The sequence below is a fragment of the Dromiciops gliroides genome, chromosome 1 (genome assembly GCF_019393635.1).
Source record: "Dromiciops gliroides isolate mDroGli1 chromosome 1, mDroGli1.pri, whole genome shotgun sequence".
Lineage (NCBI taxonomy): Eukaryota > Metazoa > Chordata > Mammalia > Microbiotheria > Microbiotheriidae > Dromiciops > Dromiciops gliroides.
The window spans coordinates 319,667,462-319,692,287 of record NC_057861.1 but is presented as its reverse complement, the minus strand read 5'-3'; the positions used below and the strand labels follow the sequence as shown (position 1 = coordinate 319,692,287).

General features: G+C 41.6%; 1 protein-coding gene across 3 annotated transcripts in view; it reads right to left on the bottom strand.

The window, feature by feature from the left end:
- The window catches only part of LOXHD1 (lipoxygenase homology PLAT domains 1), a 277,309-nt gene that overhangs the window by 229,175 nt on the left and 23,308 nt on the right, over nucleotides 1-24,826 (bottom strand). For all 3 annotated transcript variants that reach the window (XM_043977280.1, XM_043977281.1, XM_043977283.1), the window contains exons 2-4: nucleotides 17,890-18,004; nucleotides 11,404-11,484; nucleotides 7,800-7,984 (exon numbers count right to left, since the gene is read on the bottom strand). In XM_043977280.1, coding sequence (XP_043833215.1) covers nucleotides 7,800-7,984; nucleotides 11,404-11,484; nucleotides 17,890-18,004 — 381 coding nt within the window. The remainder of the gene's footprint in view (nucleotides 1-7,799; nucleotides 7,985-11,403; nucleotides 11,485-17,889; nucleotides 18,005-24,826) is intronic.

Sequence of the window (24,826 nt, the reverse complement as noted above, 5' to 3'; positions counted from 1 at the left end):
TATAGCCAGGGTCAGCCTCACTCACAGATGGACGCTAGCAATCTTCAATTCAATTCAATCTGATTCAATTCAGTTCATTTCAAACAAAATATATTTATTAGCAACCTATTACTCTACTATATGAAGAGTACTGTACTAAGGATACAGAGGCTACAGATATGAATAATGACAAAAAATATTCACTCTGAAAGGATAGCACCAGTGGTGTGCTGGTAAAGGTTTAATGATCAGCTTTCAAAAAAGAAGGAAGGAAGGAAGGAAGGGAGGAAGGAAGGAAGGAAGGAAGGAAGGAAGGAAGGAAGGAAGGAAGGAAGGAAGGAAGGAAGGAAGGAAGGAAGGAAGGAAGGAAGGAAGGAAGGAAGGAAGGAAGGGAGGAAGGGAGGGAGGAAGGGAGGGAGGAAGGGAGGGAGGAAAGAAAAAGAAAGTTTTCAGTTTGATCTGCATTATTGACATTCTTTCTGTCACTTTAAGTTCACACAAACAACAAAGCAATAAATCAAGCCCTGATGTGTAGCATTTGCTGGTTTCTGAGTCATAAATGCTCACACTGAAAATTTAACAACCGGCTCTGCCAGTAGGTGCTGTCTCCAACACACTCCTGGATGGCATGTAGTTCAAAGGAGAGGTCAAGGAGGGTGTGACCCAAGACATTCAAGGAGGAAGTTTGCATGGCAAAGGTGATAAGAGACTTAGGCTTTGAAAGTGGGAAACACTGTCAAAAGACAGAGATGGGTAGAGAATCCTTTCCAGGTTTGAGAGAGGAGTATGTAAAGGCACTAAGGCAAATTACTTTCTACATCCACTGCCACCTCCTTAAGACAAAATAAGAACAAAAAAAGACAAAATAATACAAGACAAGGGGCAGCTAGGTGGTGCAGTGGATAAAGCATCAGCCCTGGATTCAGGAGGACCTGAGTTCAAATCTGACCTCAGACACTTGACACTTACTAGATGTGTGACCCTGGGCAAGTCACTTAACCCTCATTGACCCGACAAAATGATGATGATGATGATGATGATACAAGACAAGACTAAGATGGAGAACAAAGAAGCAGTCCAGCTTGGCTAGACACTGAGTGCACAAAGGGGAAGGCCATGAAACACAGCTGGAAAGAAAAACTGAAGACAGATAATAGAAGACCTTGAATGTGTCATCCAAAGTCATTTGTATTTGTAAAAGCACAAAGGTGGGACAGGGCAATGAATGGTTCCATCTGATTGTAGTGTAGCGTGTACAAAGGAACTATTATGAATGAAGATAGAGGTCAGGGCCAGATCTTATAAGGCCTTGAACATCAGGCTAAAAATATGTATTACAATTGTTGGGCAAAGATAAGTCACTGAAGGTTGTTGAGTAGAGAGTAACTAGTACAATAGGAAAATTACTCTGGTGGCAGTATGAAGTATGGATTGGAAACAAGGAACTCTAGAGCAAGATTTCTTAACTTTTTGTGTCTTGGACTGCTCTGGCAGTCTGGTAAAGCCTATGAACTTCTTTTCAAAATCATATTTTTAAATGCATTTGATATAATACATCAGATTACAAAGGAAACAAAAAATTGGTGAAAATAAGTAATTTTTCCCACCCACATCCATATATCCTCTGAAATCTATGCAAGTCTAGGGACCCCAGATTTAAAACCTCTGAACTACAGGCAAGGAAAACCAGGAAGGAGATTCTTGCAATAGTTGAGCCAAGAGTTCATAAAAGCATTAATTAAGGAGGTGGCAGTGGAAGTAGAAAGGAAGGAAGGAATTTGCAAGTTACTGCATTGATAGAATGGACAGAACTTAATAACTGAATGGATGAAGGATAAGGGATAGTTAGAGAGTTTGGAAATACTCTAGAGTTTCAAGGTTCAGCAATTGGGAAGTTGGTAAATGTCACGAAGAGAAATAGGGAAGAAATAGGAAAAGAGATAGTGCATTCAGTTTGGGGCATGTTGAGCTTGAGATGCTAATGGGACATTAAGGTGGAGTTATCTAGCAGACGGTTATTAGTTCAGTCCTGAAGCTCAGGGAGGAAGTTAGCATTGGAAATACATGTGTGGCAGTTACCAGCAAGAGATGTTTTTTAAAAGGGGGAAGGGGGAAGGGCATCATGGGAGTATATGAGATTACCAAAGGACAAAGCTTAAAAAGAGAAGCCAAGAGGACCAAAGATTGACCTTAGAAGGACAGGCATACTTAGTGGAGGAAAGAAGGAAAAGAAGTAGGGGATGAGAAGGGTCAGACAGGTAAGGGGAGAACCAGAACAGGGTAGTGTCATGGAAGTCAAGGAAAGAGAGTATCCAGGGGGTACGGTACTTAGCAATGTCAAACTGCAGAAAAGTCAAAGAAGATAAGGTCTGATAAAGGCTACTGGTTTTTAGCAATTGGAGAGAGCAGACTCAATAGAGTGGCTGGAACAAAAAGCGCATTACAGGGGGCTGGGAACTAAATGGAGATTGAGGAAAGGGAACCAGTGAGTGAGCTAAGGCTCCTCTTTCTGGTTTACATGTGAAGACAAAGGAAAAGATAGGATGATAGCTTGAGGTCAAGGGAAAATATCAGGCTTTTTAAGGATGTGGTAACCCGAGCATGTTTATAGGCAGATGAAGAGGAACCTGTGTATTGTGACTTGGGTAGACCTCCTTGCTTCAGGGCCTAAAATACTTTTATCTACAGAAATATCAGGGATGGAAGGGACCCAAAAGCCTTTTTAGTCAAACCCAGAACTGTCTTGCTGTGAGAGTTTGTCAAATGCTTCACTGAAATCCAAGTGTCTTTAGCATTCTGCTGACCTAAGAGATGAGAACTCCATCAGAAAAAGAAGCCTATTGAGTGCTAGGTCTGGAGTCAGGAAGACCTGAGTTGAAACTGAATTACCAGTTGAATTACTAGCTGTGTGACTCTGGACAAACCTCCATTTGCCTCAATTTTCTCTCATCTGTAAGATAGGGATAATAATAGCACCTGCCTTCTAGGATTGTTATGAGGAGCACATAAGATAATAATAATTGTAAAGTGTCTAGCACAGTCTCTGGCACATAGTAAGTGCTATATAAATGTTAGCCAGTAGTAGTAATAGTAGTAGTGGTGGTGGTGGTGGTAGTAGTAGTAGTAGTAGTAGTAGTAGTAGTAGTAGTAGTAGTAGTAGTAGTAGTAGTAGTAGTAGTAGTAGTAGTAGTAGTAGTAGTAGAATCATTATTTATGGTTTGGGTTTTTTTGTTTGGTTTTTTAGTGAAGCAGTTGGGGTTAAGTGATTTGCCCAGGGTCACACAGCTAGTAAGTGTTAAGGGTCTGAGGCCAGATTTGAACTCAGGTACTCCTGAATCTAGGGCCAGTGCTCTATCCACTGCGCCACCTAGCTGCCCCCTAGAATCATTATTTATAATGATCAAATTTGGACCCAAAAAAGTGATGAGAAATTGTACTTCCTTCCATTATTTCCCAAGGTGGGATATGAGGTGGGGCAGAACAGTGTATATACTGTCAGCCTTAATTGATAGATTACTTTTATTGAACTACATTTTTTCTCTCTTTTTTTTCTTTGAAACAAGGGATGGATCTCTTGCTAGAGGAGTGGGGAGGGATACATTTAGAAATAAATATAGTGTAAAAACTAAAGATATCAAGAAACTTCAAATAAAAATGTACTAGAATCTTGTCAAGAACAGAAGACAAGTTTAGTAACCTTTTGTTTAAAGAATCCACCTTCTCCCCCTTTTTGACTGGAACACTTACCATATTGACACATAAAGGTACATGTAATTACAAGAAACCAAAGTTAATTAGAAAATATATCCATAATTAGTTCAGCGATTTTAAATTGATCTTGAAGTCTCCCATCCTCATAGTTCAAGCTATAACTTCCTTCTCTCTTATCCCATCCATTTATTATTTTCCATAATTTCATAGCTTTATCATTAGTAGATAACATTCAACATTCATTTCCCAAGACATTTATTACATTCTCCCAGTAACTTCATTCTTTTAGGTTAGGGCACTGTTCTCTCCAGGACACCTCTTTTAAAATGCAGGTGCCTTTGGGAGTGGAATCACCCTGAGCCTATTCACACTCTCATCTAAGCTGTCAGATGTTCTTATTCTGACAAAAACAGATGAGGCAGCAAGGGCTCTTGGAGACCTTACTTGTGGGTGCGGGGGAGAGAATAGGTGCTGAAAGGAAAACAAGGTCACAGAAAGAGAGGTGATGTGAGACATAGGAAAGACAAAGTTTGCCAGCTTCACAATTTTGCTTCACACTGGCCCTAATGGGGCAAATGGGGTCACTGCATATGGATACTGCTTGCTATAATGCTGTCGGTGTAGGCAATTGACCAACATCAGAAGTACTCACAAAAAAACAAAACAAAACAAAACCAAGGGGGCAGCTAGGTGGTGCAGTGGATAGAGCATCGGCCCTGGATTCAGGAGGACCTGAGTTCAAATCCAGCCTCAGACACTTAACAATTACTAGCTGTGTGACCCTGGGCAAGTCACTTAACCCCAATTGCCTCACAAAAAAACAAAACAAAAAAGAAGTAAATGAGAGGAATTAACCTTGGAAAACATGAGGGAACCACTTTCCCCTTTTAAGAAAAGAACAAGTTGTGTGGTATATACACAGTTGCATAAAACTTTTGAAAATAGAAAGTAATGGGCTTTTAAAAGTGAATGTGTTTCTTTCTATGGACAAAGGATTTTTGATCTGTTATAGAATTTCATACCAACAGTGAGGTATCTGAAGCCTTTTACACATATGAGTTTACCAGGAGGTAACAAAGCTATCCTTTTTTCTAGGCTCTGACACTTATTAGCTGTGTGATCCTTGAGCAAGTCTTTTAACCTCTATTTCTTCAACTATGAAATAAGAATAACAATAACACCTCCCACAACTATTCTGAGGATCAGATGAGATCCTATTTGTAAAGTGCTTAGCAGAGTGCTGGCCACGTAGTAGGCACTATATAAATACTAGCTTTTAATAATAATAATAATATTCAATTGTAACAATTACCCTCTGCAAATGGAGTCTGCTAATAGTTTTACAGTCTTCACGCCTGCTGTTGTTACATAATTAATTCAACTTGTGGACTAGGGTGTTGCTCAGAATATAAAATGTTATGGAAATCTTGGGAATATAGATTTATTATGCAAGCCCTAATGAACTTTTACATCTTTTTTTTTTGCGGGGCAATGGGGGCTAAGTGACTTGCCCAGGGTCACACAGCTAGTAAGTGTCAAGTGTATGAAACTGGATTTGAACTCAGGTACTCCTGAATCCAGGGCCAGTGCTCTATCCACTGCACCACCTAGCTTCCCCGAACTTTTAATCTTATAATATAAGAGATGACTATTTTAATGTTACTTGTGCCTCACACTGTTTTTAAAAAGTGAAATATTAAATAGCTTGGAGAACAAAACAGATGGGGAGAAAGTATCAGGGCTATCGCAGAATGAGTACTAAGGCAGGCTTAAGAAGATGCCGTTTCTAGCTCACTCTCCTCCACCACCTCAGCATATGACCTTGGAAATGTCACTTGGCCTCTCTCTTCTTCAAGATACTCCAACTGTGAAATTAGAATGGATGACAATCTTATAGAAAGGATAAGAAGTAATCAGTGTCATAAGACTTTAAAAGTCAAATATGCTATGATGAATACTGGAAAACCCAAATACTTTGGTAAGAGTGTGACCAAGATTGATGAGGTCTGGAAAAGGTCTCATGCAAGGAACAACTAAAGGTTCATCCTGGAAAAGAGAAGACCTATGATGAGAGGCACTCACTGCTTCTAGGTATTGTAAGGATTCCCATATAGAAGAGCAATGAGAATTGTTCTAGGTGGCCCAAGAGGGCAGAACCAGCAGCAATGAGTAGAAGTTGTGGAGAAGCACACCTCAGCCCAATGTACAGAAGAGCCTCCTACTAATCATTAACTAACCAAAAGAGAGCTGGGCTGTCTCCCTAGAGAGTGAGTTCCTCATGCCTAGATGTTCAAGCACAGTCTGGAGGCTCATTTGTCACGGCTGATTGTAGTCAAGGACTCGTGATTTAGGTAAGGTTGAATTAAAGTATCTCTTGGGTCCTTTATAACTCTTACAGTTGTTGTTTGGTTTGGTTGTTTTTATTTTAATTCTATTATTCTTTTTTATTGATCAGCTATGAATTAGCATCATACAGGATACTGTGAAGGTTGTAGAAGAAGCCAAGACCCTGCCCTCAGGGAGCTTACACTGTAGCTGCAGAGACCACAGAGGTATGACTAACATGAGGGACAGGTATTATAAAATAGTCCCCAAACTCAGATCAGAAAGTCATAGACTGGGGCAGCTAGGTGGTGCAGTGGATAGAGCACTGGCCCTGGATTCAGGAGTACCTGAGTTCAAATCCAGCCTCAGACACTTAACACTTACTAGCTGTGTGACCCTGGGCAAGTCACTTAACCCCAATTGCCTCACTAAAAAAAAAAAAAAGAAAGAAAGAAAGCCATAGACCTGGGAGCGTCTAGGTGGCACAGGGAATAAAGCACCGGCCCTGGATTCAGGAGGACCTAAGTTCAAATCTAACCTCAGACACTCGACACTTACTAGCTATGTGACCCTGGGCAAGTCACTTAACCCTCATTGCCCTCCCCACACACACACACACACACACACAAAAGTCATAGACCTGAAACTGGAAGGCACCACAGAGGCCTTCCGGTCCAAATCCCTTTTTTATTGATGAGGAGAAGAAGCACAGGGAGGTGATTACATGGCTTATCCACGGTCCCACATATGGGAAGTGGCAGGGCTAGGATTCGAATACCAGTACTCTGATCCTAAAAACTCTACCATAAGGTGAAGAAATATTTGTTTGACTTTTTCCATCTTGTAAATTTGATTTTATATGCATTGTGCCTTTCTCTGAATTGATTTATGATTCAAATACAACTGTAGAAATCACTCACACTCTTAAAAATTCCAGTGTGTCTTCCTCATGACAAAGCTGTGAGGTGCATAATTCAAATGTTATCCCCATTTTGCAGATGAGAAAAGTAAGGCTTGGAGGTTAAATGGATTGCCCATGATCACACATCTAGGAAGTGTCTGAAGAGGGATTCAGGCTCAAATCTTCCTAATTTCAAATCAATTACTTTCTACCTACTAGGCCAGTTGGTGTTCAGTCATTTTTTAGTCATATCTGACTCTTCATGACCCCATTTAAGGTTTCCTTTTTCTGTTTTGGATGGGGGGGTGTTAAATATCAAGTAAGTGTCAAGTAAGATGTCAAGTGTCAAGTGTTTGAGGCCAGATTTGAACTCAGGTCCTCCTGAATCCAGAGCCCGTGCTTTATCCACTGTACCACATAGATGCCCCCCCCATTTGGGGTTTTCTTAGCAAGGATACTGAGGTGACTTGCCATTTCCTTCCCCAGCTCATTTTATAGATGAAGAAACTGAGGCAAGCAGGGTTAAGTGACTTGCCCAGGGTCACACAACTAGTAAGTCTGAGGTCAGATTTGAATTCAAGAAAATGAGTCTTCCTAACTCCAGGCACAGCACTCTATCCACACCACTACCCAGCTGCCCCACCTACTAGGCAACACCACCTTTTAAAGGGAAAAAAGTTAGTGAGAGCTAGAGAAACAAGACAGTCTCTCTGGAGGATATGATCCATGAACTTGGCCTTGAAGTATATGTAAAGAAGAGTGTGGGAAGGCCATTCCAGGGGAGAAGACCAGTTAGAACACAGGTGACTTGATAGAGACCAGTGAACAAGGTTAGTCTGCCTAAAGTGGCATTCCCCATGCCCACCCCCAGAGCACCACTTACACCTGGGAACATCCATCGGGGTGAAGCTGGCTAACAGGTCCCGGCACAACTGGCGGTCCCCCTCCACTTTGCTCAACCAACTAGTGCAGTTGAAGTAGTGCTTGAGGTGGGGCCGCTTCATGTCAGTCAGGATGACCCTGTCCAAAAACCAGCTGGCATTCATTCCAGTGTTGTCATGCTCGATTCTGGAGTAGAAGCAAAGAAGTGAGTTAGGGTCAGTGCCAAATGGGGAGGGCAGACCCAGTCATTTCACTTTTTAAAAAATAATAAACATTTAATAAATAATACTTAAGTTAGTCATTTCTTTTATTGGCTAAGTTTTTAAGTTTCAACCTGGTCCCAGGCAAAGTCCTCACTATGAATTCACAGGACTCTAATTTACTTACCTGCATACCTGCCACATTCTTGAATAAACTTCTTGAAGGCAGGGCCGGTTTCATCTTTGTCTCTGGTGGCCTTGCTAGCACAGTGCTTTGCAAAACTGAAAAGTCACAGTCATTTGTCTTTGGGAGCCTCCCTCCGAAACATCTTCCCTTTAAGCACCTCCTCTCATTGATTATGGCATTTCTACTTTTTTCCCTTCATGCCTTTTCAGTGTCCCTGAAGCCCTGGCCCTCACTACAGTAACCATTCCCCCACCAAAGTGAATCCTTTGTTGTCTCTTTATCTTTTGGAAACTGATCTAGCAGAACCCATCCTTTCAGAGAACATTCAAATGAATTCAGTTCAACTAACATTAGGACCAGAAATTTAGAGCTGAAAAGGACCTTAGATATCCCCAAACCTCTCATGAACAGATGAAAAAAACTGAGGCTCAGAGAGATCACACAGATAGCAAAATGGCAATGTCAAGATTGGAAACCAAGTCCTATGCCTTCAAAGCCAGTGTTCTTTCCTCTATAGTCTATACCACAACTGGTAATTATGTTTAAGACACTGTGCTAAGGCCTGAGGACATGGACACAAAAACCAAAGCAGTCTGCCCTCCTGTAGTGTGAAAGAAGACATGGAGAATAAAGCCAGTAAATAGTAACTACAAGGCAACTGGAGGAAGGAGGGAGACAGAACAATTGTTGCTCATCTGTTTAGTCCTGTCCAACTCTTCATCACCTCATTTAGGGTTTTCTTGGCAAAGATACTGGAGAGGTTTGCCATTTCCTTCTCCAGCTCATTTTACCGGTGAGGAAACTGAGGCCAAGAGCATTAAGTGACTTGCCCAGGGTTACACAGCTAGTAAGTATCTGAGACTGGATTTGAACTCATGAAGATAAGTCTTCCTGACTCCAGGCCTAGCATACTATCCACTGTACTACCTACCTGCCCAACTGCTGAGAACAATTAAGGGATGTCAAGGATACCAGAAAAGGGCAGATCTTGATGGCTGATAAGAGCTTACAGTGACATTCACCCTCCAGATTTGTATCTTTTAAAACTTCCTGGAGGGATTTACATTTAATAAAAGAGGATACCTTAAATGAAAAAATACACACACACACACACACACACACACACACATATAATCTCTTGATATTGTCAGGCCTTGGGGATACATCTTGGGACAAGTTGGCTTGTGGTTGCCCTCAAATCACACTACATAGCTACTAAAGCCAACTCTGTTCAAGGTTCAGGTCTGTAGAGTAGTTAAGAGCACTATATTTAGAGTCTGAAGACTTGGGTTTGAGTCTCAGCTTGGCTACTCTTAGGCAAGTTTCTCTTCCTCTCTGGCCTTCAGTTTCCTTACCTATAAAATTAGGGAGTTGTTCTAGACAACCCCAGGGGTCCCTTCTAGCTCTAAATCCTTAAGACCCTCGGCTTTCTTCCACAGCCGTAGTCTGTGCGCCTGTCCTGAAAGAGTATTTGACAAAGGCATGTGAATTTAACCTGATAGGCAATAGGGAGCCTTTATGGGTTCTTCTCTGACCATTAGGCTGGACAGAACTTCCTTCTCCTCTCCTTATTCAGTCTACCCACACCCCAGAGAAAAGTTTATGTAACATTCTCCAGCCAAAGGGTGGCCATAGGAGAACCCAGAATTCCAGTTCTCCTTGGGATTTTAAGCTCTCAATTTTGACAGGAGCTCTGAGGTCAAATTTCCCCTCTACTTAGTCAATCTATCCATCAACAAATCGATAAATGCTTAGTAAGAGCCTACTATGCTAAGTGATGGAGTGTAGGGGAAGGGGAGGGGAAGAAAAGTTTTGGGTTTTTTGGAAATACCCTTACTTCAAGGGACATTCCACAGGGGAGACAATATGTAAATTTACAAGTATATGAAGATTAATTTTTTAAAAATCAGACACTTAACACTTACTAGCTGTGTGACCCTGGGCAAGTCACTTAATCCCAATTGCCTGACCTAAAAAAAAAAAAATGTAGTTTTGGGAAGGACAGCACTTGTAGGTGGGGGAGGGGGTCAGAAAAAAGCTCCATACAGAAGGTAGAGCTTGAACTGAGTCTTTTTTTTTTCAGGGCAATGAAGGTTAAGTGACTTGCCCAGGGTCACACAACTAGCTAATGTCAAGTGTCTGAGGCTAGATTTGAACTCAGGTTCTCCTGAATGCAGGGCCAGTGCTTTATCTACTGTACCACCTAGCTGCCCCCTTGAATTGTCTTTTTTTTTTTTTACTGAGGCAATTGGGGTTAAGTGACTTGGCCAGAGTCACACAGCTAGTAAGTGTTAAGTGTCCAAGGTCAGATTTGAACTCAGGTACTCCTGACTCCAGGGCTAGTGCTCTATCCACTGCACCACCTAGCTGCCCCTTGAACTGAGTCTTGATGGAATAGAAGGATTCTGTAAGGAGGAAGGAGGTGAGGAGGAAGTATGTGCCAGGCACTAGGAACAGCCAGGGCAAAGGTACAGAGACAGAAGCTAGAGTATGATATGTGAGGAGCAAAATGAAAGCCAATTTAGCTGGATTCTAGCGTGCAGGAAGGAGAGGGAGTATTGTACTGTGATGAAATAACGGGATTTAGCAGCTACTCAAAGACCCACCTGGAGATTAATCAAGACTGATTGAATCAAGTGAGAGTAATTGACTGCTGATTAAGCCTACTTCAAGTTAATTGGATTGTAATCACACCTGGCTATCCCTTAAGAAGGTATTGTTCTCAGAAACTAGACTGTGAACTCAACTTGAGAACACCTTCAAAGACAATGGATTTGGATGACACCAACCAATCACCTTGAAGCAGTGTGTAAGGACCGCCTCTGTTCCAGATCTATAAAAAAGCTTCCACAAACAGCTTGCTGAGGAATTCTGATTAAAACAGGCTGTTGAGGAGTTCCTGATTAAAGCAGGCTTGTGGAGGAGGACTTCAGGAAGAACCCAACCAAGATGGAACTCTAGGCTAGATAGGACTTCTTTTTCATAACCTTCTGAACTCTTTGTAAATATCTGTATGTTCTAATAAATGTTTAATGACCAAAGACTGGTACTGAAGCCTTTTAATTTTTGGCGACCACAATTTAGATTTTAAACATCAGTACAGTGGAAAGGTTGCTTGGGTTCAGGTTGGGAAGGATTTTAAAAAGCCAGATGAAGACACACTGCATTTCATTCTAGAGACAATAGGGAGCCAGTAGAGTCCAGGAAAGGAACCTCACCTGATTTTGTAGATGGTACCAACATTGTTGGTTCGAACACGGAACACATCCACATTGGCTTTTTCAAAGGCAGATTCGCTCCTGTGATGTATGGAGACAGAAGTTAGTAAAGACCATCATCATTCCAGGCCCAGGACCCAGCAAGAAAGCCAGAAGGCTGAAAACTTCCTTCTCTAGCACCTTTTTATTGGGCCTAAAAATCTTTTTTTTTTGAAGGGCAATGAGGGTTAAGTGACTTGCCCAGGGTCACACAGCTAGTAATTGTCAAGTATCTGAGGCCAGATTTGAACTCAGGTCCTCCTGAATCTAGGGCCAGTGCTTTATCCACTGTGCCGCCTAGCTGCCCCCTGGGCCCAAAGATTTAATTCGACTCAGTTACAACAGATGTCAGGGGAGGTAAAAATAATCCTTTGCCTTTAGATAGCCCTTAAAATTTTCAAAGCCCTATCCCTTGTCATGCCTCTAAGGGAGGGAGGGGAGGTAATGTTACCTCTATTTTATAAATAATGAAACTGAGGCCAAAGATATTAAGTGACCTGCTTACAGTCACACTGCCATAATCAAATACCTCAGATTAGTTGCTTTAGGTTCTAGGGAATGGGAAATGTAGAGAAGGAGCCTTCGATGCCTTTGGGGTTCTCGAGTCCAGTAGGTTTCACTGCTCCCCCACCCTAGGACACAATATGTGATGGTGGCCCCAAGTAGATGCAAACCTTGGGTGCCATTCCAACAGGAAAGGAAATAAGAGTGAACAAGCACGGGAGAAGAGCAAAGCCAGGGAAGCTACATACTTAGAACCGAACAAACAGTGAGGAGAGAGGCAAGAACACACCAGACATTCAATGACATGGCAATGTCATGGCCTCCAGTCAGAACAGGACCTGGATGGATGAAATCCCCTTCCATTGCTCTTGGATGGACCTAAATTCAATTAGTTTCAAGCCAGCATGGGAGAGACTTCCCAACGCACAAGCAGTCTTGTTATGGATCCCGTTTATACCACTCTTCTGCTCCAGAAATTCCAGCTGGCTTATCTCTGGATCCGGTCAAGACTGCCTCTATCTCTCCTCACACCAGTGGGGACCTTCTTTTCACTAGAGATGAGTCAATGTAGATGACCTCCAAGTGTTCTAAAGGGAGGATGCCCTCCCACTACAATTAGCAGGCTTGTGAACTGGCAATCTCCATGAGTTCAAATAGTAACTTCAACACATAGACTAAATTTCAGTGAAATATGTTGAAAAGTCACAGAAATACACAATAATGACTATTACCATGTAAACAGAAAGAAAAAGAAGACAATCAAAACTGAATGCTAAAAAGTACAGTGACCAACTTGGCCACAAAGAAGAGATAGGATGAGGTACTCTCTCCCACTTCTTTGCAGAGGCGAGGGACTACAGGTATAGAACACTGCATAAAATTGTCAGACTTTTTTTCAAATACATTGGTTCATCTTGCTGTACCTTATAGAAGTACAAAAGGGAGATAGAATAAAATGGGAAATGTAGGTGATATAAAAACAAAGATATTGTTTAAATTTATTTTAATAAAAATCAAACATAAATAGCAGCTTTAAAAGTTACAGAAGATATTCCTATTCAGACATTGTTATTGGCCGCCATATTGTTTCAAAGTGGCAGCCTGTGTCACAAATCAAACTTCAGGTGTATCTTTATGCCTTCCAATTGTATGTGTTTATTGTCTATTTTTATAAATGAGTGTGCTGTTCATGCCATAAATTTCTGTTCATAGTACATAGGCATTTGCTTCATGATAAGTTAAGTAGTGTTTCTTACAGGGAAGGTTCAAAACCTCTGATAGCTCACATGACAAGTGTAATTTTCAAGTGTAGTGGAAGGTGATTTTAAAAACTTGTCTATGATATATAAAGGCCTTGATCTGACCCTGGGAACAGCACATATTCAGTTGGAAGATATTGTCTGCTGTTTGGAAAAACAGAGACAGAGAAACAAAGACAGAAACAGAGAGATATGGAGTCAAATAGAGACAGAGAGAAAGAGAAACTCTTGGGAGTAATGGCCTTTGTGTATGTAAAGACAAACATTTCTATATAAAGAGAGGAAATCAAGGGAGTTATACACAGAGAGCATTGTCCTTGATATTCAAAGATGTCCTCGTAGTATTAACAGGATGTTAAAAAAAATAGTATTGAGTAGAAAGTTAAATGCCTATGACTTCTTGGGAGATGAAGGATAAGCCTCAGGTCAGGCAGCATCCTTCAGCTTTTCCCTCTGAAAGGATGAAGGAAAAAATCAACAAAAATAGCTGTCACCCTCCATTTGGGAAGAATGGAGGAAGATGAGTTGGTGAATAAATCCTAAATAATCCCAAAGGAGGACACCTCCCCTACTCTCTCAGCCATAGACCCAGGTTGGCAGGATTAAAATTCCTAAAATTTCTATTCTTGATTATGACAAATACCTGCCATGGGAAGAAGAGGGAGGAGAGCCCCTCAAGAGGATGGGGACAACAGCTGACTAAGTGCCCAGAGGAAAGAATCCTCCTGAAAAAGGTGACATGGTTCAAGCTAGGTTCTGAAGAAGTGAACCAGAAGCCATATGAGGCCAAACTAGAGCTGATGGAATAACCAAATATAAGAAACTAAGAGGAAGGGAGAAAAAAAGGAATCCATGACAATCCTGCTAAATCCAACATGGAGTCATTGAGGGAGAATAAACTATAGGGGAGCAGTAGGTAGCGGAAAGACAGGGGTCTATCTTCTCTCCTGTGACTTTTCAGGTCCAGTGTTCTTGATTGCTCATTGAGAACTAGCCATACACCCTCCTCCCTCTGCTATATCTACATTGCTCTGGGTGCAGACAGAGAAGACAGTATGCAGATTCAAGTAGGTTTAAGACAATTACTTTTTTTGGAGTAAAAATGACCAGAAATGCACACTATTTCATCCTTTTGTTGTAAGTGGGGAGAGGAGGTGCTACTTTCTTACCTGGGTCCTTCTGGATCTAATAGCAGCATGAGAGAAAAGAGCATGCATCTCCCTTCCAACACACCAGCACCCAACAGAAACCCTGCTGATTTCAGCTGCAGGCAAAACACGGCATTTTAGCTTCTGGTCATCCGGATCTAGATAGCCAGCCAGGATTCAGCCCCAGCCCCAAATGCCATGCATTCTCCATCAATGATTCAGAAAGATACATGAGATTCAATCCTTTTGCCATATTATAAAAAAGGTGACATAGCATCAGGGGGCCCTGGTAAAACAGGGAAGGAATCTACCAGGAAGCTCCAGGAAGATGATTTCCTTCTGTTCCTGTGTCAGCTCCTAGAAGAATTACTGCCTCTGGCTGTGGACTGATTGATTGGGACAACACCAAGCATATCATCACATATCTGTTAGGCACTGAATACAGACTGTCTGATTATGCTGGTGATTCATTACCTCTGAAACCCCCGTCCTGCCTTTCTCAAAGGGCAGCCAGGCCAGAGGAGTTCACTCTACCCAAAAGGCTGCTTATTTTTATCACTGTGCCTTCAATTAATGTTGATGCCTCACTCTCCACCCACTTTATGCCTTGTCTCTGCTTATCCAAACCTCTATCCATTCTGCAAAGCCCAATTAAAAAATTCCTCTTCCAGGAAGTCTTCTATGACTAATCTCACTCCATCCTGATTTCATTATTGAACTCCTTCAGTATTTATACAGCTCATGTCAGTGTTTCCGAAACCAAATTTTACCGCATTCTGATAAAGTAACTTAATTCCTTTCCCTCTAAACTAATCCACTCACTGCCTCAGACACTTTAGCAAGTGGCCAAGGGACTAGGAATTGTGGGTGGGAGGAAGAGGACATGAGGTAATAAGTCCAATTTCTTTTAAGTTTATAGATTTTAAGGAGTCTAGACCTTTAGTAGTAGATGTTTAGCAATCAGGTAAAAAAATATGCTATGTGCTAGTGATCAGAAACCATTGGTCTATCTAGCCTGCAGTATTTACCTAATCCTTTCACACCTATCTACTTGGATGTGACCTGTTACCTTCCTAACCTACAATATCCAACTGGTCCCTCCAGCTTTGTTGGTCCCTCTAGGCTTGATTCACTGGTCACCTGACCTGAGATTCCTGCCCGACCTTCCAAACTCATTAGACTCTTGATCCTGGCCCCTCCTAACCCACCCTGTTTTGCTGGTGTTTACCTATTATAAAAGTAAAAAACCCTATATGAATCTATCCCATCCTACCATGTCCATTCTGGTGTCTGTTTAGTTACTGGTGGCAGTGATGGCCTTGGAAGTAGGTGGATTCAATGACTGTCCAAGAATTACTTCCAGGAAATCATGAAGGAACCCTCAACAAAAAATTGTGTTCTCCCGCCCTGCCCCCCATTCACTGAAAACTCAGATTCCTTTGCCAGAAAACAAAGCTTTTTATACCTCAAAGAGAGATAAGGCTTGAATTTCAGATCCCTATGGGGAGGGGTTAGAGGGACTTACATTCATATAAATGGGGATGGGGGTGAGGGAGTGTCAAGACTGGCTACCAGACAGAGCCTTTTCTAAAAAGATAGTTTAATGGGAGGAGGAGAAAAAGGAGCTGAAGAGACTTGGATGCTTTGAAAAGAGGTGGGGTTGCTAGACGTGATCTTTGCCCACTTCTTCCCAGTTTCAAACTCTCTCCCCATAGCAGAGTGCTACAGCTATTCCATATGGCAAAGGAGATCGATATTTCATGTAGTCTTGTTACCATGCCCATTTCATTTGGATGACAGCCTTCCATAAGCAAGTCACTCTTTGAAGTGTAAGGTTTATATGGAGATGATACCCTATTCTGCAGGAATCAACAAAACAGGAAGTTACATTTAGATTCCCAAGTCTCACACCATAGCCCACTTTTCAAGGAATCTAGCTAGACCCCAACATGGCTCACAAAGATGGTCCTATAGAAAATGACTGGCATTTTCTACAGGAAAGATGGCATTTGCTCAGAGGACATCTCAGCTCTTAGGTTCACCCCTTCCCAGTTCCCCTACATTTACTGAATATACAATGCAATCTAAAAACAAGAGTTATGGTTCCTAGCCCAGTACCTTAGAGTGACCCCAAGGTAAATACCCTTTTAGCTTCTCTGAAAACTATTCACAGCGATGAAGTATAATGGAAAGAAATCACATTGGATTAAGGTCTTGGCTCCTAATCCTAGTTTTGTCATTAATTCTTTATTATCATGAATGAGACATTCCCATTCTCTGGGCCTCAGTGCCTTGAATTCTTCACCTAAAAAAATGAAGGAATTAGACTGGATTCGTGGTTTTGAAAATGTGGTTCTCCATGAAACCCTCCAGGGAGCTGTGAGGTCAAAATTATTTTCAAAATAATACTAAAACATTTTCATTTCTGATACAGTAAATATTGAGAGAACCCACAGAAACAAAAGCTCTTGGGGAGGCATCAATAATTTTTAAGAGTGCTAAGGGGCCCTGAGACCAAAAATGTTTGAGAACCACTAGATTAGATGATCTCTGAGATCTTTTCTAGTTTTAACATTCTTTGCTCTGTGTGCGTGTGTGCATGTGTGCATGTACCTACTTGTGTGCGTTATCTCCCTCGTTTAGAGAACAGATTCATCCTCCTCGATCATGAGCTTCCCCATGCTGTTGACTGTGCTATTTTGACAGCCAAGTTTAAAAGATCTATCTTCCTTTCTTTTCTGTAAAAACCTTTTCATCACTTCCTGGTTACTCAAAGTGTTTTCACAAACATAAAGGAACCTCTGCTCCTCACATCCTCCCACAAGTTAGGGAAGAAGAAACTGAGGCTAGAGAAGAAAAGTGACCTCCCAAAGGTAGTTAGTGTCAAAGTAGCTAGTTTCAAACCAGGGGTAGAGCTGGGGTCTCCCAACTCCTAGTCTAGGGATCCTCCTCCCAAATCGAAAACAAGCTTGAGAAAAGGTTGGTCAGAGTTGAGGGATATTTATTTTAATGTGTAAAATTTTTTATGTAATTCATTTTAAGAACCCAGACTAATGGCCCACAAAAAACAGTCCTGCTCCAATGGATACAAAAGAATAATTTAAAAGTAGTACAGTTTTGTTTTTATGTGGTGCCACCAGTATGAATGCAGTTTATAGCCTCCAACATAAGTTGTAAGTGCCTTCTGCTCTGATATTTGTGTCTGTTTGTAATTGGACTAGCAAACCACTTCCTAAAAACCAGAACATCAGCCTCAGCCCAGCTGCCACCACAATGATTGACCATTCCAAATGAGCAAGGGCAGAATTTGGGTAGCTGACACTGTAGGGACCCACTGACAATGCGGGGAAGCTATGGCAGTGGGAAAGGATGCTGAACAGCTCCATCGCATAATTCTTCATTCAGAAAAGTCCTTGGGTCAATTGAAATGTCAGTGGTCACCAGGTTGTCTTCTTCCCAGATGTCACCAGGACAGCCCCACCCACTGCAGCTTGGCCGGAGCCCTGGCTACCTCAAGGCTTCTCTATGATACTCACTTGCTCGAGAGATGGAGCTTAGGAGATAGCCCATTCTCCCCGAAAATGGTGATGAAGACGTTGGCATTGGTTCCTGCGCCCCGGACATCACCAGTCATTGTGATTACCTCATACACTGAGGAAGGAGAGAGGAATACAGGATTGAAAGAGATGGAGGAAATCACTCAGATTCATCATATCTACAGCTGGCAGGATCCCTAAAGATCAACTATTGAAACCCCCCCCAACCTATGTTTTATAGAAGAGGCAATCGAGGTCCAGAGAGGGAAAGTTCCCTATAACCATACAGCTATTAAGTAAGAGTCAGGATTTGAACCCAGGTCCCCCTACTCCAGAGAGTAACGGCCTCAAGGCTTTGCAAACAGCAGGTACATCAAGCTGTCATACTTCCAAGAACCCTGGCTCCCAGTTCTCTCTCCAGATTGATCTCATAGTACTACCCTTGGGCATGCAGCCAAACTGGCCTCCTTGCCAGCTTCCTTCAAAGCCGGGACTCCCTTCCCCCCATCCTCCTCCACCCCATTGCTGGGATCCTCCCACCCCTGCCCAATTGCTTTGTAACTGATAGCCATATGTAACTTTATATATTTCTGTGTAAAGTTGTTCTCCCCAAACAGTAGCCCCTTGAGAACATTAGCTGTTCTTTTTCTGCATTTGTAGCCCCAGACCCTAACACGGTGTCTGGAACTCATCAGGCCCTCAGTGAATGCTGCCTTCTTGTTCTATTGCCCACAGAAGAATCAATGCGTGATTCCAAGTGTCAGAGTCCAGAGACCCAGAACTTCCTTGATCTATGGAAGGTCCTAGAGACATCTCTGAAACAGTCTCCACAGCTGGAAAGGACCTTAAAGGTCATCTTGTCCACTGATTCATTTTCATATGGGAAAACTGAGGTCCAGAGAGGTGAGGACACTTGCCTACCATTGCACAGTGAATTAGTAGAAGAGACAGGACATGTCTCAGACATACCCCATCCCTCCAGTCAAAGCCAGGTCCAGTGTGTTTATTCTCCAGGGAACATTTCTTTGTCTATCATCTCCCTCAAGAGCTAATCTACTACCATACCTTCAACTATCTCCTCAACCTCAATTCCTCTATATTTGTAGTCCTGACCACTCTCCCAGCTCCAATTACAATGCCCAACTTGATGGATTGTGCACTTGGATCACAGAAGCATGAAGACAGTGTGGTATAGGAGTGCTGGACCTGGAGTATGGAGAGCTCAGAACTTACAGTTTTAACACTGGCTAATTGTGTGAACTTGACCACTCTAGTCCTCCGTGTTCATATTGGGAACAATATTACCTGTACTATCTACCTCATGAGGCTATCATGAGGAAATCACATTGTAAATTTTGCCTGAGTGTGAGTTATGTTTATAGTTTTATTATAGATTCTTGAGCCAAGTTAGGAACCATTTTCCCAGTAACCTCTTTCTGTGAGGGGAACTACTTGTTGCATTACGTTTCTCATCTGTTGTTAGACCCCTTAGGGTCAGATGTTCCTGGAACCACCAACACAAAAGAAAACTTGCTCTGGGGGTCCTTTCTCACAAAAAAATAAGGATACTGGCCTGAGATCCCAAATTCTCTGCCCTATGGTCTGACATCAAGGGCATCATGGAGAAATCTCAGACTTCTTGAAAGAGGGTCTCCCATCCCAAAAGCACAGTACATTTGGGTAAGTACCTTAGACACATGGAATTGTTATTACATCCATAAGTCTCACTGATCCAGCTCTTACTGGATAAAGAAAAGGAGAGATTGGGTAATTTGGCAGAAAGACTCAGCAGGCAAAGTTTGTCTCAGATGTGCCTCATCTCTCCATTCAAAAAATTGACCAGACCAGGGATGCAATGTCACACAGCAGTTTGTTTGGACACAAGCTCAAAATGAGTCAACAAAGAAGCATGGCAGCCAAAAATCTAGATGCTGCCTTGGGCTGCATTAGAAGAGGCTTAGCTTCTAAGAATGAGGGGTTTGTAGACCCATTGTACTCTGCCCTGGTCAGATCACCTGGAGCTGGATGCCACAGCTTAGAAAGGACATTGATAAGCTGGAGGGTGTCCATTGAAGGGCACTTGGGATGGTACAATGGCCTTGTGACAGTACCTTGTGAGGGGCTATTTATGGAATGGCAGATGTTTCTCAATAGCCCTCAGGTCATGGCATTTAGGGGCCTGTTATATTGGATCTACTTTGTTGGACAGTCATATAATAGGCACCTTGGAAGAAGAGGGAAAATATAGCTCATGGAGTCACAGAAGCTTAGAGTTCAAAGTTGGCCATTTGGTCCAAGCTGTCCTGAGCAGAAGTCTCTAGAAATCCCAGTAGACTTTCTGACCCAATCCTTGCTTATAGACTTTCAGTAATGAGGGTGCTCCTGACTTCATAAGACAACCCTTCCCATTTGTTAACATCTCTAACTGTTGACATTTTTTCCTTATATTAAGCTTTTCTATGTCTCTCCACAGCTTTCATTGTTCAACTGTCTGAGGCCAAGTAGAAAAAATGTCATCTCTCTTCCCGTGTAATAGACCTTCAGATACCTAAAGACAACTATCTCCTATCCCCCTCTAAATCTTCTTTTTCCTTGCCAAACATCCCAAGTTCCCTGATCCAAGTTTCAAGTCCCCATTAGGTACTGGTCTCTCTACGCTTGACTGTGCTTGGCACATAGTAAGCACTTAACAAATGCCTGTTGACTTGTTCCACTGTTCCCGTGTCCTTCCTAAAATGTGGTGCCCAGAGATGAACAATTGTCCCCATGTAGATCTAAACAGCTCTGAGCAGAGTGTAACTGTTACCTCCCTCAGGTTGGAAACTCTATTTCCATTAAGGTAGCCCAAGATGGCATTAGCTGTTTTGGAGGTTACCTTATTCTACTGACTCATATGGAGCTTGAATTTCACTAAAATGCCCAAATCTTTTGCTTATAAATTTGTCTAGCCAAGACACTCCTAGCCTACATTTGTGAATGGTCCTCAAAATTTTTCTCTCCATCTCTGTCTCTATCTCTCTCTGTCCCTCTCCATCTCTCTGTCTCTATTTCTCTTCTGTCTCTATCTCTCTTTCTTTGTTTCCCTTGGTCCCTCTGTCTCTCAAAAATAGAACTAAATATCGTTCAATCCACCTCTACAACATATGTCACAACCATTCTCTTTTCTCCCCTCACATGCCCACCCCTGTAATGCAGGCCCACATCACCTTTCATGTGGATTATTAGAACCACGACCTAATGGGATTCCCAACTTCTAGTTCTCACCCTCTCTAATCCATTTTCCACAGAGCTGCCATAACCAACTTCCTAAAGCTCAAGTTTGACCGTGTCATTCTCCTGATAACGAACCTTTTGTGGTTCCTTGTTGCCTCCAGGATAAGATGCAGCCTCCTAGCTTGGCATTTAAGCCCTTCAAAGTTGGCCTTCAGCCTACCTTTCTAGGCTTACTGCGCTTACTCTACTTCACATGTTCCACGTTCTTGTCAAACTATTCAACTTACCAGTCCCCCATACCAGGAATGGCCTCCTTCTTCACCTCCATCTCTTAGAATCTCTAGCTAATTTCAGAACTCATCTTTGGGTTTGCCTTTCTTCTAACTGTTAGTGTTCCCTCCCTCCTCAAAATGATAATTTGTCTACCTGTCCATTTGTATGTTATGTTCCCTTCATAAAATATAAGTTCCCTGAGGGCAGGATGTTTTTCTATCTTGGCTTTGTATTCCTGAAGACCAATACATTTCTTTGCACATACCATAATAGGTACTTAATAAATGCTTGTTGGATCTTACTAGGCGATTTTCAAACCCAAGTGTGAAACCTTACATTTATCCCTTTGAAATTTCATCTCATTCTAATCATCCCATTGGTTTAGACTGTCACAATCTATTTGGAACCTACTTTTTGTCATCAAACATATTAGCTATCCTTCTGAGTTTCATGTCATCTGCAAATTTGATAAGTTCACCATCTATGCCTTCATCCAACCTTTATTAAAATGTTGAAAAGAACAAGGCCATGACACTACACTGCAGATATCTCTTCAGACTGACACTGATCCATTAATCAACATTGTTTCTTCGGTCTAGAGATTCAGCTGGGTTTGAATTCACCTAACAACCAATATCTCTCTGTCTTATCCATGAGGATGTCAGGGGGTGGGTTAGGAGATATTTTGCTGAAATCCAGCCAGACTCTGTTTAGGTCACTCTATCAATCTAAGAACATTGACCCAAAAAGGGAGGGAGGGGGAAAGATGAGATTAGTCTGATATGATTTCATATTATAGAATTTGGAACTAGAGGAACTTTAGAAATTAAAAGACGAGCAAACTGATGCTGTGAGGTTAAATAATTTGCCCACAATCATAATGAAATAAGAACCAGAGACAAGATTTGAACCCCTATTCTCTGACTTCAGGACTAATTGTTTGTTATACCACATTGTCTCCTCGTTTTCATGAACTCATGTTGACTCTTAATAATCACCACTTCCCTTTCTAAGAGTTTAGAGATCATCTTTTTCATAACATATTCTAGGGCTTTCCAGAAATTGGTGTCAAGCTCCCCAGCCTCGAGTTTAAAGAATGCAACTTCTCCCTTTGAAAAATTATGGATTACCAGCAGCAGCTCAGGAGAGACATCTCCAAACTTTTTCAATTACCTATAATAAGCTACTCAACTGACTGGGTCTGGTGACTTGAACGTATAAAGGAGAGCTTTGATCTCTTACTGTTTTCTTTCTTTGCTTAAATTTCCAGTTAACCATTGTTGCTCAAAACTTCTAAGCCTAAGGTCATTCCTCATAGAAGAAAATAATCAATGTAGGAATTGAAAAGCTCTCAGCTATCAACCCATCATCAGTGATTATAGTCCCACCTATCCTGAGTTGTGGCCCTTAGTTACCCACCCTCATTTTTATCTTTTCTACAGATCTTTTTTTGGGGGGGGAGGGCAATGATGGTTAAGTGACTTGCCCAGGGTCACACAGCTAGTAAGTGTCAAGTGTCTGAGGACGAATTTGAACTCAGGTCCTCCTGAATCCAGGGCCAGTGCTTTATCCACTGCTCCACCTAGCTACCTCCTCTACAGGACTTTTAAAAATCCTGATTAAAAGATGAGTTTTCTATACACAGACAGTTCTTGCTTTATGTAAATTCACAGTAGGTAAATTTGACTTTGTGTAAAGAATTCTGGAAGAAAAGATGGATCCAAATACTTCAAGATTTTTAAAAGTTAAAGACTAGTTGAGGATAATGTTGCTCACTATCTTCAGATATATGAGGCAAAAAAGAGAACCTCTGTCCAAACATTTCTTGAAATAAAAAAAGAAGTTGCACAGCCAACCACCAGTGATAAAGGCTAGGTGCAGTGGGTGGGGAAGGGGCAAAACACTGCACATCTATGTTAACTTTACTGTACAATACGGTGCATACTTTATCATTAAATTTGCCTTTCATTCCATGATTCTGCTTATTATAGTGATACAGTATTTAATACATCTGCATTTTAGTTCATTTTATGACTTGCATAAAGGTATTATTGAGTGTATGCCTTTGTTATATAGGCTAAGAAGGTGGGGAGGGGAAATTTGCATTATACAAAAATCGCTTTACATAGAAATCCATGGAATGGTCTACTTATGTGAAAGGAGAATAGTCTATAGTTATGTTGGTCCAGTTAGGTGGTACAGTGGAAAGAACACTGGGTCTGGAATCAGGAAGACCTGAGTTCAAGTCCTGGTGTCAGACCCTACACAAGTCACTTAAAAAAAAAAATCTCCGTTTGCCTCAGTTTCCTCATCTGCAAAATGGGGATAGGATAGCATTTACCACCTAGGGTTGTTGTGAGGATCAAATGAGACAATAATTATAAAGTGCTTAGCATAGTCCCTGGCACATAGTAAGGTACATAAATGTTAGTTATTATTATGTTAATCTCTTTAGGCATTTAGACCTTTCTTGCTTCATCTGAAACATTTGTTTGTGTCATCAGAATCTCACTCTTTAGCCAATTTTTTCCTGTTGAATCTTAGGCCTTGGCATTTTTCCCTTTCTTTCTCTGAATTCTTTTACACTCACTCTCCTGGTTAATTGCACAACTTGCATGACATATCATTCCTCTTCCAGTTCTGTCATCTCCATTGCATCTAGCCAGAACCCTCATTTGAACCCTGAGCCAGAGGTTCCTCCCCAGTACTAGGACTACAAAGAGACCGAGACAGAGAATTTGCCACTAAATCAGCTGTTAATGGTACCATGATAGACCTCACTCTAGGAGCCCTAACACAAGCTAGCTGCATCTATTCATTGACTATTCATTTATTCATTCATTCAACTATGGGCCATGCATTGGGGATACAGGAACAAGAGTGAAATGGTCCTTGACCTCAGGGAATTTACATTCTACTGGGGAGAAACAATGTCCACACAGGTAAATAAATCCAAAATATATGTAAAGTAATTTCAAAAGGGACAGGGCACTAGCCAGGAAAAGCCTTGTGTAGAAGGTAGAACTTGAGTCTCAAAGGAATCTTGGAATTCTAAGAGACAGGTGAGGAGGAAGGGAGTATATTGTAGACACAGAGAAGAGGATATACAAAATCTTACAGATGAGAGGAGACATGCCCTTGATGGGGAATATTCCTATCTACCTCTTGAGTCTAATATATATTATATATTATATATATATAATATATTCATATTGCTCTATCCTGGATAAATATCACTTGTGTCCCATAATGTCTCAGTGATACACAGATGGTTCAGTTGTATTTACCTCCTTGTCAATTTGTCAGTCAACAATCAACAAGCCTTTATTTTGGTGCTATGTGTTAAACTCTGGAGATCCAAAGAAAGAAAAAATAATCTCTGTCCTCAAGAAGCTTATATTCTAATTGGGGGGGCAGGAAGTAGTATGACATGCATATAACCAGTTAAATT